The sequence below is a fragment of the Cyrtonyx montezumae genome, unplaced genomic scaffold (genome assembly GCF_038088225.1).
Source record: "Cyrtonyx montezumae isolate F1298 unplaced genomic scaffold, pur_monq_1.0 scaffold_15, whole genome shotgun sequence".
NCBI lineage: Eukaryota > Metazoa > Chordata > Aves > Galliformes > Odontophoridae > Cyrtonyx > Cyrtonyx montezumae.
The window spans coordinates 3986092-3998120 of NW_027071881.1; the positions used below are offsets into that span (position 1 = coordinate 3986092).

At 46.4% G+C, this 12029-nt stretch overlaps 1 protein-coding gene across 1 annotated transcript in view; it reads left to right on the top strand.

The window, feature by feature from the left end:
* Positions 1–11933: 11933 nt before the first annotated feature.
* Positions 11934–12029, top strand: part of COL26A1 (collagen type XXVI alpha 1 chain) — a 133327-nt gene continuing 133231 nt past the window's right edge. The window contains exon 1 of the mRNA XM_065732225.1: positions 11934–11988. Within this exon, the coding sequence (XP_065588297.1) occupies positions 11934–11988 (55 nt within the window). The remainder of the gene's footprint in view (positions 11989–12029) is intronic.

Sequence of the window (12029 nt, forward strand, 5' to 3'; positions counted from 1 at the left end):
AGAGCATGCAGTTGCTGTGCAGCCTTATGTCCTTCATGGTTTTTCTGCTCTGTCTACAATAAGTAAAGCAAGAGAGTGCCCTTCCTAAGTGATGAACAAAAAGGCAACAATATGGAAATAACTCTCTCGCATCAGTCAAATGTAGGTCACAACTTTTCTTTCAGTAGAACTAGCTTCCACGCTCTTCTTTGTGTCACTCTGTCTGTCTACCTCTGGAAAAATCTGTATGAATAGGGACAGGAGGGAAGAGATCATCTGTCTTCAATGCCGCTGTCTGGAGCCTGCCCCAAGCTTTGGCAAGTAGTATAGGACAGGATGGGTATATCCAGTGTCTGTCACTGACTCTCAGCATGCATGGAGCAATGCTCTTCCCCTCCAATAGCTCTGAGCACTTCCAATCCCAATGCAATGGGTGCTGGTGAAGCCTTTGCTTCAGGAGTGCTGGTTGTTCACGTGCGTTGGTTCTCATCTCGCTAAAGTTGTGCCTGAAAGTACGCTGGAGGCTTTTCCTGCCTTGGAGAAGACAGCTGGTTCGCCCTTTGCTTTTGCATTGGCAGGTAACTTTAAACTTCAACAGCAGCAAGCCCTACAATCCCCCTTCTAACAGAACTTGCCATTCTTGCAATTCTCCACAGAGCAGGGCAGGAATTTTTTCTGGACAGCGGTCTGTAGCTCTCCTTCAGGCCCCCTGCTGTCACCTCGCTCTGGCTCGGTGCTCCTTCTCCCCGTCCGATTTCCCATGTGTGTACTCGGGAATGTTTAAGGCGCTGTTATCATTCCTAAGGAATCTACTGTGTGTGCACAGGCTATGGGATTTTTTTTCGGCTGTTATTACTTGGCCAAATCAAGCCCATTTTCCACCTGGATACCGAAATGTAGATCTCCTCCCTTGAGACCACCTCCCTTCCAAATAGAGGCTTCCAAAGCGCTAAGGCACTAAAGCTATTTCTTAGATTGCTCAAGAATTTTTTAATAATAAGGAAAGGTGTTAGTGTTTCTGTTCACGAGGGGAGGAATTTTTTATTTTTTAAAGATTTATTTCTAATGAGCAAACTGTATTGCACAAAAAAATATTCTTAGCTGGAAGCCAATGCAGAGTCTTCAAAGAAACCTGAAAACTCAGATATGTCAAAGGTAGAAGATGCTTTTAAATTGAAAATGTGTTATTAGAGCCCTTTAGGTATCTTCATGCGGTCTACAGACACTTCAGTGCAGTGGGCTGCCTTGTGATTCAAACACACGCCATCTGGCTCAGAGTAACTTTAAAACCTGATGAGGCAATACTGAGCCCAAGCTAGTAGGGGTTTGGGACTACTGTGTGCAGAAGAGCTGACCTACAGCAAATGCAATGCAGTTACATTTTATGGTGTTGGATCAGCGTGGCTGGCCACGTGCTAGAGTGGGAGCTGGAGAAAGGTGACTGGATTCTGTTGAGGTGTTACAGGTGTACAGCGTTGTTCCTACCACATCTGCACTGCAGTGCTTCTGTGTGGACCACGGCGTGAGGTTTCCACTTTGTGCAGAAGAAGTGTTTGTGGCTGGGGGTGTTGTAGGGCAACTTGTTGCTGCATTTAGATGGGCACTGGGAATGAGCGGCTTGAGAAGGAAGCAAGGAAGGGAAAGATAGGATCACCTAACCCACTGTGCATGTGGCTGCGTGCTTATGAAGGAAATTGCTACTCTACTACACTAAAGATGACTTAAACTTTGGGCTCTTGCAGAGGGAGTTTATTGAGACATCCTCCTGCCTTTGCTCACTATCTCTGGTCTCTCTCCCAGCATGCACTGGAATAAAAATGAGCTGTTGTAAAGGGCAAACTCAGCTCTGATTGCACAGCAGATCACAGTTTTCATGTTCCTACTTCCCTACACATGGAACTCCCATGGGTGTGACTGGAACAATAGGATTATTTTCCAAATTATTTTTTATTGTAGTAACGCCCATGACAGCCTTGTGCCAGACATGGAAGAAAAAGCTTTTTCAGTTTAAATAGCAAATTAATATGCAGGCTTTGGGTTTTGTTTTTCAGAATGATTAACACTTTAAACGCTCAACCAAAGGGATTTTGCAAGGTTTTGCTCCAATGGAATTATGCTCCAGTGGAATTATGGCATCAGGTGCCTCAGTCTGGGTGTCTCTGAGCTGGGCACGTGCAAGACAGCTTTCTTCTTTACCCCACTGCTGCAACTGGTTATTCAGAATGACCTGGTGTATCAGTAGAGCAGCTACTGGAGGGACATGTTCTGTTCCTGGAGTACAGGTGTGTTTGTAGGGTTTGGGATACAGCTGCCTCCCAAAGTCTTTTCTGAAGCATTGGAAGTAGCCCTGTCTTGGGCCTAAGGCAAATGCTGGCTGATGGACACATGACCTTCAGTTGCCTTGCTGTGCAGCAGTGGCTGAGCTGGCAAATCAGAAAGAGAAGTAGAGCTGTGGATCTCAAAGCAGTATAAATAAGATTATTATTATTATTTTAGATTAGTTTATTTCTAACACCTTTTTCACGGTATTGAGGTCATTAGAAAGTTTTAAGGTTTTCTTGTAGCTTGCATTTGAGGAAAGACTGTGGCTGGTGTTGTTTCTTTAGCTATTTCAGTGGGGATGCAATGGCTCTTTGTATGGCAGTCACCCGAAACAAGTGGTGAGAAATAAAGCTGAGCCTGCACGCTTACTGTGACCTAATGCTGAACTGAAAGAGGTCCCCCTGGTTCATTAAATCTAGTTCCCCACAGCGATGGGCAATCACGCAATAGGCAGCTAGAGTAGGAAGGTCAGCTGCATAGTTCCTCTGGATGTGCTCTGCAAGTTGCTGAACACATGCAAAACCTAGATTAAATGAAATGATTGTAGTACAGTACAGGAAAAAGGAAGGAGAGATGGCAGGTGGAGGAAGTGCTGCTGGAAAGGTTTGGGGATCTGTTTACCTGACACAGTTGTCTCCTTCCATACGTGTTTTATTTTTAGCTCTCAGAAGGGTGTACCTGCAGTAACAGTCATATCTCCACTGTTCAGAGCAGGGAAAAACCTGGAATATGTACATTAGATGGACGTATTAACATCATGCAATTAATACAAAGCCAAGACTTGTTCTTACCACCCTGATGTTTTCCCCTTTGATACTCTCAGCATTCTCCTTTTGACACCGCCTTTTGTTCGGGTTGTAATTTGTGGGTTTTGGTGCCAGTATAATGTTAATGAAAAACACTGCCTCATCTGGGCAGAGTCCTTGTGTTCCTGTCATGCATGTGGCTTTCATTGCTGCTGGTAAGTGCTGTGAGTTTGGCAGCAGAAGGCTGAGTTGGAGGGACAGAGATGTGCTGTGTGGAGCTACATAAGTGGAGAAAAAATAAATCTGGGAGCACACCCTCTTCAATCCATGTGGACTGGCCTCTTGTGTTGGGTTACAGGCTCTGTAAAGCTAAGTGTCTGATTTGAAGGAGATGCTGAAAACCAGCTACTTCAGCCCATAAATGCAGGAGGCTGATTTGGCCCTTTTGGTGGATGATAATTGTACAAAGTATTGTTTTGTTACGATCTAATGTAGCAGGGGATCTTTGACAGCTCTGAGTAGTGGTTTTATGGATGGTGAAGGAGGCTATGGCCACAACAGGAGCATTCACGAGGCATGGAGCACAATCATAGCGTTGCTGAGTCCCTATGCTAGTTTTCCTAACAGTTTTCTCTCTCCAGAGATCCTGAGGACAAGGTGGCACGTGTCCTGCTTCTCCACTCACAACTCTCTCTTCATCTCCTGCTACGTCAGAGTCAGATCAATTCTGAATGAAAGTATCGGTGCAAGTTTAGAGATAATGACTTTGATTAAAAACCAGTTTTATTAATAAAGACCAGAGTCACTGCCTTCACCATCAGCAGTTCTAGGTCAGATTTTCAGAGGCAGGTGCAACGTCAAATTACAGATGTGTTCTTTGAAATGTAAGTGCCTTTCATACAGTTGGTGTTATATTTTTCATCAAGGTCCTATGGATTTTTTTTTTCCTTCAGCTCCTCCCTCCAAGGTTAAGCTTTCTAGGAATGAAAAGACAGGTGCTGTGGGTGTACTGGAGGCAGGGGATCTGTCTGCAACTGTTATCCAGCTGTGCAAAAATGTTTAGACTCAGGTTCTTCTTTTGAAGGGCTCTGTTTCCAAGAGCTTTAATGTTGGAAAAATGACATCCTAGGTTGTAGTTGTCCATGGTTTCCATGCTGCATGGATAACAAATGCCAAATTCCATCGAGTCAGTCTAATTTAATAAAGACAGATTCCATGGATGTTTGTGTGTTTCCTCTTCCTTCTCTCAGTGAGTGTTGGAAACTACTGTCTTCTCATTGACTATGATAAGCCTGGGGGTGGGAGCAGCAAAAGAGTTCAGTGCATAAAGAATGCCTGTAAAAGCCCATAGCTTCGGTGGTGTGGTGGTGGATGTAAATTAATGGGATGTCGTGCTGAAGAAATCCCCCTTGAGCCCTTCTATCCCTTACTTGTGCATAGACAGGTATGTAGGCACAGAGGTGTATGTGCTGATTGCAGTATCAGTCGTTGAGTCTTGGCTTTATTTCCTATTGCCTGCTCAACCTTCCTTAGGTTCTCATTTCCATCTGCCGTTTGTGTTACTGCTGATGCAGAAAGTTGTTCTGCTCAATGAATCCAGTGCGTGTAGTAGAGGAGAGCGATCTCCTTCTGAGCCCCTGCTTTGTTAGCTGTGGCAGCTGGAAGGCCCCTTGTGAACAAGATGGGATTTTGGAAGAGAAATGGTCTCATGGCTGAGGAAGCTGAATGCTGCCTGGGGGAGTGGGATTCCCAGTCTGTCACCGAAACAGTTGCACCACAGCTCTGTGCTATTTAGCTATTCAGTTCCTAGGATTTTAATAATTCCATTAGGGAGAGGTTTTCCCTTAACTCCTGTAACTTCAATGGCTGCGGAAGGATAAGGCAAAATGTTTGAGCTGTTTCCTATGAACTGAAGTGAGTTCAGCCCCTGAGGTAATGCTGTTCAGAAGGTCAGCCATGCACACAACAAAGCACGGAAAGCACAGTGTACTTGGCTGTAGAACTGACTGAAGATTGAAACTGTTGTGCAGGCTAAATTTTGCTTTTCTCCTAAGGCAAAGGTTTCTCTGGGACTGAGCTCCCTTCGGCAGTCTGATGAGCCTCTTGGTGTGGGAGAACTTCAGACTGTTACTGGCAACTCACAAGATGGGGTGCAGTAAGCACAGAGCGCATTGATACGCACTGGGGAAGACCTGCGCTGTTGGGAGGTACACGGATAAATTGTCTGCTCTGACTCTGCTAGGCAAGAATTAATTTTCTAGCCTCTTTTTCAGACTCTTACTTGGGGGCAGAGAGATTGGAGCTCCTTCCAGTCTTTGTCTGACCGACACAGCAGAGTGGGAGATCTGGAACTTGTCTTATTCCCGTTTGTGCCTCTGGCTCTATGCTGCTTCAAATGGCTGCTGCCGTCTGGCTTCAGAAACACCAGCAACTGTCCAGTTTTACTCATTTCCCAAAACAAATGGACTGTTATAAAGATTTTCTCCCTTTTTCACAGGAGTCAGGGTAACCTCTATTAATGCCTGAAGTACTCAGTGGGAGTAAGGCATGCGTAAAACATCAATATTGACAACAAGATTACTGTGGCTTGTAACGTCTTCTGACTTGCAGACCCCTTAAAACTTTGTAATAGAAGAGCAGACTGCTTTGAAATGAAGCTTGCCATCACATGCTTCCATGCAGCCCCTGCCAGGTGGTCTTTTGTGAATGTCACAGCTGTGATCCATTGATCTGCTGTCCCAAATCAGTCCCTCATTTCTGAACATCCTCATTTCATGGGGACTGGTGCCCACTGCTGGATTCTGCTGCTGTTTTTTCTCTGGTCAACAATCAGAATGACAGCCTCTGCTCCCCAGACCTACTTACGTGGGGAGATCTTGCATGTGACTAAGAGCAGGAGATGCTTAAACTCAGCTTGATTGTTATTTGAGCTTTGCAGCGGTGTGTGATGGAATTGTCTGACTACTTTTTAGCCAGGTCACAGCAGAAAGGGGTAATCTGAGCACAGGCAACTGAACTAGCTGGTAAACTTGATCCTGATGGGAGCCAAAGCACTTTGAGGGAGGTGTGTGTTTGTGAACAAGAAAAGATCGACGTGGTGAGGCAGAACTGGATGGCTCGGGAGGAGATGCCCAGGGAGAGCATGGCAGGCTTTCAGTTGGTATTCTTGGCATGCACAGGGCATCTTCTGCTCCTGGCCTCAGTGGAGTACAGAAATAACTAACCCCTGCTAATAGTGGGCTGTAGCATGCAGTGTATAGATTGCTGTTCTGGCAAAGTGAGAGGATGCTGTACTATTTACAGAGAGAAAAGGGCATGGTTTGCTTTCATTAAGTCAGATTGGCAGCTTTTTCCCAGCAAAAGTCAGCAACCTTCTGATTTTATTGAAATTCCTCTCTATGATTGCAGGGAAACTGATAGCTCCAGTGAAAAATGTTATGAAAAAACTTGGGGAAATCTATCTAGCTATCAAAACACTCCTACTGTTTTCTGTGCCCTAAATGTTGATCTCTGCTAAGTATAACACACAGTGTCTTATCCTTATGGAAACAAAAAGATAATTCAGTGCAGTTGTTTACACAGCACAAAGCTTTAGGGCAGATCATAAGCATCAGAAGTGCCAGCCTTGTTGAGAGACATCTGCGGTATTGACTGGAGAGGTTTGGTTTGTGCCCACATGCATTGAACAGGTGCTGATGGGGCAGTTGTGCATAGAAAGCCTTTTGTTTTATTTATTTATTTATTTATTTATTTATTTCCCCCCCCCCCCCCGGAATACTGATTGCAGCCGAAGGGTTGTGATCAACCTTTGTGTCTGGGTGGAGGCTGTCACGAGTGGTGTCCCCCAGGGGTCAGTCTTGGGACCAGTGCTCTTCAACATCTCCATCAATGACATAGATGATGGAATCGAGCGCACCCTCAGTAGGTTTGTGGATGACACCAAGCTGAGGAGTGCAGTCGATACACTGGAGGGAACAGAAGTCATCCAGAGGGACCTGGACAGGCTGGGGAAGTGGGCATGTGTGAACCTCATGACGTTCAACAAGGCCAAGAGCAAGGTGCTGCACTTGGGCTGGGGCAATGCCAGGTATATATGCAGACCAGGAGAAGAACTCCCGGAGAGCAGCCCTGTGGAGAAGGACTTGGGGGTCCTGGTGGATGGGAAGCTGGATGTGAGTCAGCAGTGCGTGCTTGCAGCCCAGAGGGTCAACTATATGCTAGGCTGCATCAAAAAAGGGGTGACCAGGAGGGAGATGGAGGGGATTGTCCTCCTCTGCTCAGCTCTCATGAGGCCCCATCTGGAGTACTGTGACCAGGCCTGGGGCCCACAGCACAAGAAAGATGCAGAACTCTTGAAATGAGTCGAGAGGAGGGCCACTAAAATGATCAGAGGGCTGGAGCACCTCTCCTTTGAGGAAAGGTTGAGGGAACTGAGCTTGTTCAGATTGGAGAAGGCTCCAGGGAGACCTCATCATGGCCTTCCAGTACTCGAAGGGGGCATATTAACAAGAGGGGAAACATCTGTTTACTCGGGTTGTTAGTGACAGGACAAGGGGGAATGGTTTTATACTAAGACTGGGGAGGTTTAGGTTAGATGTTAGGAGGAAGTTTTTCACTCAGAGGATGGTAATGCACTGGAACAGGTTGCTCAGAGAGGTTTTGGATGCCCCATCCCTGGAGGCATTCAAGGCAATGCTGGATGTGGCTCTGGGCAGCCTACTGTATTGGCTGGTGACCCTGCCCATGACAGGGGTCTGAAACTCACTGATCTCTGAGGTCCTTTTTGACCCAGGCCATTCTATGATGCTACAATTCTATGAATACTTTGCTTTCTCCGTGGCTGTTGAAGGCTTGATGATTTCAGTTGCACTCCACAGCATGCATTTTCATCGGAAGCACTGAAAGCACATTACATCTTCATTTTCCTTAGCTCTACAGTGGTGTGAATGGCTTGGTTCAGTCTCACGTTGCTGAGAGTGCAGCTGGTAGGACTGCAGTGTGCCAGCATGGCTATGGAGAGCTGCAGCCACATCCTTCACTCCAGTGAAAGCATCAGCCAAAAAAAAAAAGTCCTGTGTGTGGCAGGCACTGCCTGCTGTAGGTCAGTCCTTACCCAGGCCCAGCAACAAGTCAGTTGTGTGTGTGGAGCTGAACTGTTGTCCCCCTGAAAGGAGTGATTAGGCAAGAATGTAGCTGCTTTGATTTTCGAGTTGCATGCTCTTGATTAAACAGGCTGCTTGCTGAGTCTTGATCAGTTCAGCCTGGTGGTTTCTGACACAGTTCAGTTTGTGATCACTTGTCCAGTGGAATGAAGCCTCCTAACAACCAGTTGGCTTTTCATTTGCAACCCCCTTGGAAGGCCCTCCAGGGACCAACAGGAGTCTGAGCTTGGAGAAAAGCCAGTGCCTTGGACTGGGGAAGAAGCTGAAGTGGTACTGGGGATGGGGATGTCAGCTAATTGTAGTGCAAACTGTTCTAAACATTTACAGTGGGTGAAGGCATCCCTGTTGGGTGGTGGCCTTAGCAAATGATTCTGTGCAAATCCAGATGGCCAGAAGTGGGGAAGCTTGTGGTCTGATGTTTTTCTGTCTGTGAAATGATTGCTCTAAGCTCATTCAATCATGTTAAGGAATAATCAGTCAGGAATAAAGCTTTGATGTGTGAGTATATGCCCTTCTTGAGCTTGTAGTGTTTAGCATGAGTATTTGTTACCTTAAGCTCCTGCACCTTCTGCAGTCTCTTTCTGTAAGTTTCCAAGGGGGAGAACCATGCATCCAAATAAAGCTTCTGCTGAGAGAGAGCAGCATTCTGGAAGCTGCAGGGGTGTAGAGCAGAGCCTCCTCCCTAATGTCTGCCTACAGAAGCAAGATGCAGCTCAAGCCTTCTGCACTAGTCCAGCTGCCATGGGACCCTCTCAGCCTGCTCTGGATGTTGGCCTTTTTTGACTCCAGGCACCTGAAGCCATGTGTCACTGGCCCTACTGGGTCTGCTGAGAGTGGGGAACTCTCTTGTGTGTCAAGCTCAGAACAGTAGTTCTCAGAGTAGCCTTTAATTGGCCTGTTGCTTTGTTGGCCAGTTTTTTAACAGTAGCCTGTTGAAGCTCTTCCTTTAGATAGGCTGAAATGCCTACAATAGTGTCCTGAACCTACGCATTACATGTGGTTGGATATCTTCTGGTATCAATGCTTGTGTTCCCTCTGGAATGCCTCATTGGCAGCCATGATCAAGATGAGGGATCTTGGTCTCTAGCATTGGATAGGAACTTTCTAAACCAGTAGCTTATGGGCCATGATCTGCAGATCTTCAGGGACCTGTGAACGTCTTCCAAGGATTAAATAGGCTGTGAGAGGAAGGCATCCATTTGGAAACAGCTGGGGAGAGTGGAGCAACTGAGACTCTCCTCTCCAAGCAGAGCAGTGGAAGACCAATTCCAAGAGGTACAGCAGGGCTTTGTGTTAAATGTGTTGGTGATGTGCTTGCATGAGATCCAACAGCCCCAGCCCTAAATGAGCTGCTATTTGGATCATTTAGTTTGCTGGGTTGGAATATTTTTCTCTCTGAATAAGCAGTAATGTATTCTCTGCCATCCTGGATGTTTGCCATAAAAGTTCTAAACCTTTCTTGCTAGCATATGTGTGTAATATAAAGGGTCATTTATAATCTCTGTAAGCCATGATATGGGGCCTTTCGTCACTTGGTCTGATTCCTGCTTGCGTTCTGGAGGTTGCTCTCACAGACTTCTGACTTGCAAAGAGAAATCTGGGAGTGGGTTGCTGTCTGTCTTTTCCTTTGTAATCACTGTGCTATTATATATCTACAGTGAGGCCAGAGCTAATCCTAAATACATGTCACATTTAGCAGTGCTGCTATCATTATTCTCCCTTGCTTCTATGCCATTGTAGAAGCCAAACACCTGAAAGTTCCATTTGTAGGGAAGTGATGCTGTTTATGGGAAGCAGAGAGTGAAGAAATGAGATAAATTTGTTCATGTTGGACTCAAAACACCTTTGGGGTTTGACCATTTGTTTCCCTTTGTGATTCACACCGTGCTTCAGGGAACTCACATTTCTTCATCGCTGTGATTGCACTCTGTGCTCTGATGAGGAGCATGGAGCAACACTTGTATATTCCCTAGCTCCGAGGGAAGGATGTTTCTCTGTCATGGGCTAACAGAGCTGGTCAGCCCAGCAAGCCCAGGAGATGGCTTTGGGCAGGGAATGCCTTTTTTCCCCACTGCTGCCTGTGGCTCTGTCTCAAGACTGGGACGAGGTCTACCCAGAGAGGCTCAATTTGAAGAGCTTTTCCAGGGCAGTGATTTGTTTGATCTGTGAAGGGATGTGTGTGCCTGAGCAGTTCCTTCTGAGGACCAGGTAGAACAAAGGTTCAGGAGCTCAGACCACAGAAATGCTGGGGTATTTAGAATAGGAAATCTGCATGCATGCCGACAGCACGTGCTAAATGAAAGACCTGGCAAAAACAGCTTTGTTTTTCCTCCCAATGAAACTCTGTGATGGGAGAATGCCAGAGGGGGGGCACATGTATGCAGACTGCACAACAGTTAAAACATAGTGTGTGTAAATAAATATTTGATTTATTTGGATTTTGCTGGCAAGCCTGACAAATGCTCTTAATGTGAGGAGAGGCCTACGAGTCCTCAGTAACTGTGCTCTGTTTTAGAATGTGGTAGCTGCGTTCTGGGTTTATTGCATCCGTGTTCCTCCTTGCTCTGGTGCGCAAAGTGCTGCTCTGTTCTTCCCCTCTGCCTGGACTGGTTCCTTTCCTCATCGCGTGTTAATGAGAAATTTTGTTTGTAATCATTTTAGGACATATGTTCCTGCCATTATCCCATCAGATTGTGTGTATGTGTGACTTGTTTGGCCTGACGTGAGATGTTTTTGTCCTGAGGCTCGAGCAGAATGCTTGTGCTGTCCTTCTGACAGCTGTGAGCACTGTGCTAAAAATGTGCTTGAGTTAAATGGTATAAAGTGGTGCTTTCCCAGACCTGGCTGCTGCTTCTCCTTCCATATGGCTGTTCCCATGGCGTGGGGAGACCTTAAGCAGCAGTACTCGCTGGAACACACACCCTGTGGTTAAGGCTTGGAGAGATGAAGTGAGAGGCAGTTACACCATTGCCTGAAATGAAATCCCAAAACAACAACAAGAACAAAAAGTAATTTGAGATAGCACATTTCCAGTCTCTTCTTCCTCCTGTTTTTGTCCCCTAAGCTTTGTGCAGAAGTTGTGCTGAGCTGCCTCAAGGATGTGGTGTCATTCTGTGACCTGAGGCTTTATTAATCTTATTTTTGGACTCATTGGGATGAAGTTTTGCCCTTTGCTTCCATTATATAGATGTTACTAGAGGCATCTGGATGTGATTTGATCCAGAGGTCCAGAGTATGTATCCTTAGTGCGGTAGCTATGCCTTATTGTCTGTACTGGGGGCAGTCTGGTGGCCTAAGCATTTCTCACTCCTTAAATACTTGATGTAACCTTTGGGACAGGGAAGAGAAGGCATTTCTCTGGTTTATCCCAATGAATCTGAGAGAAGGGGCTCTCCAAAACATCCCTGCAAGTCTACAAAGAGCTTTAGATATGAGGAATCGGGACTGGGTTTGCAGCATGTGGGGCAGTTGGAGCAGGGAAAGCTGCATTCCTGTGTCTTGGTACTGCTGCTGGGTGTGATGGCACTGGAGGGGAAGCCTCCATCCCCTGGAGCTCATGCATCAGGCTGGGACCACAGAGCAGCCTGCTGGCCCTGCCGTGCCTGTTGTGATCTGCAGCGTTCAGCTACTGGCATGTCTGCCTCCTGTTCATGGAGATGGGAGCAGGCAGCCTCCCCCAGAGATGGGAAGGGTGTCCAAAAAGAAGTGTGTGTGTCGGGGGGAAATGCAGGCGTACTGCAAAGAGGAAATGCTGGAAAAATTGGACCACTGCTGTGGAGGTGAGTTGTGGAAGGAGGAGGGGACATGCCTGTTGTCACTG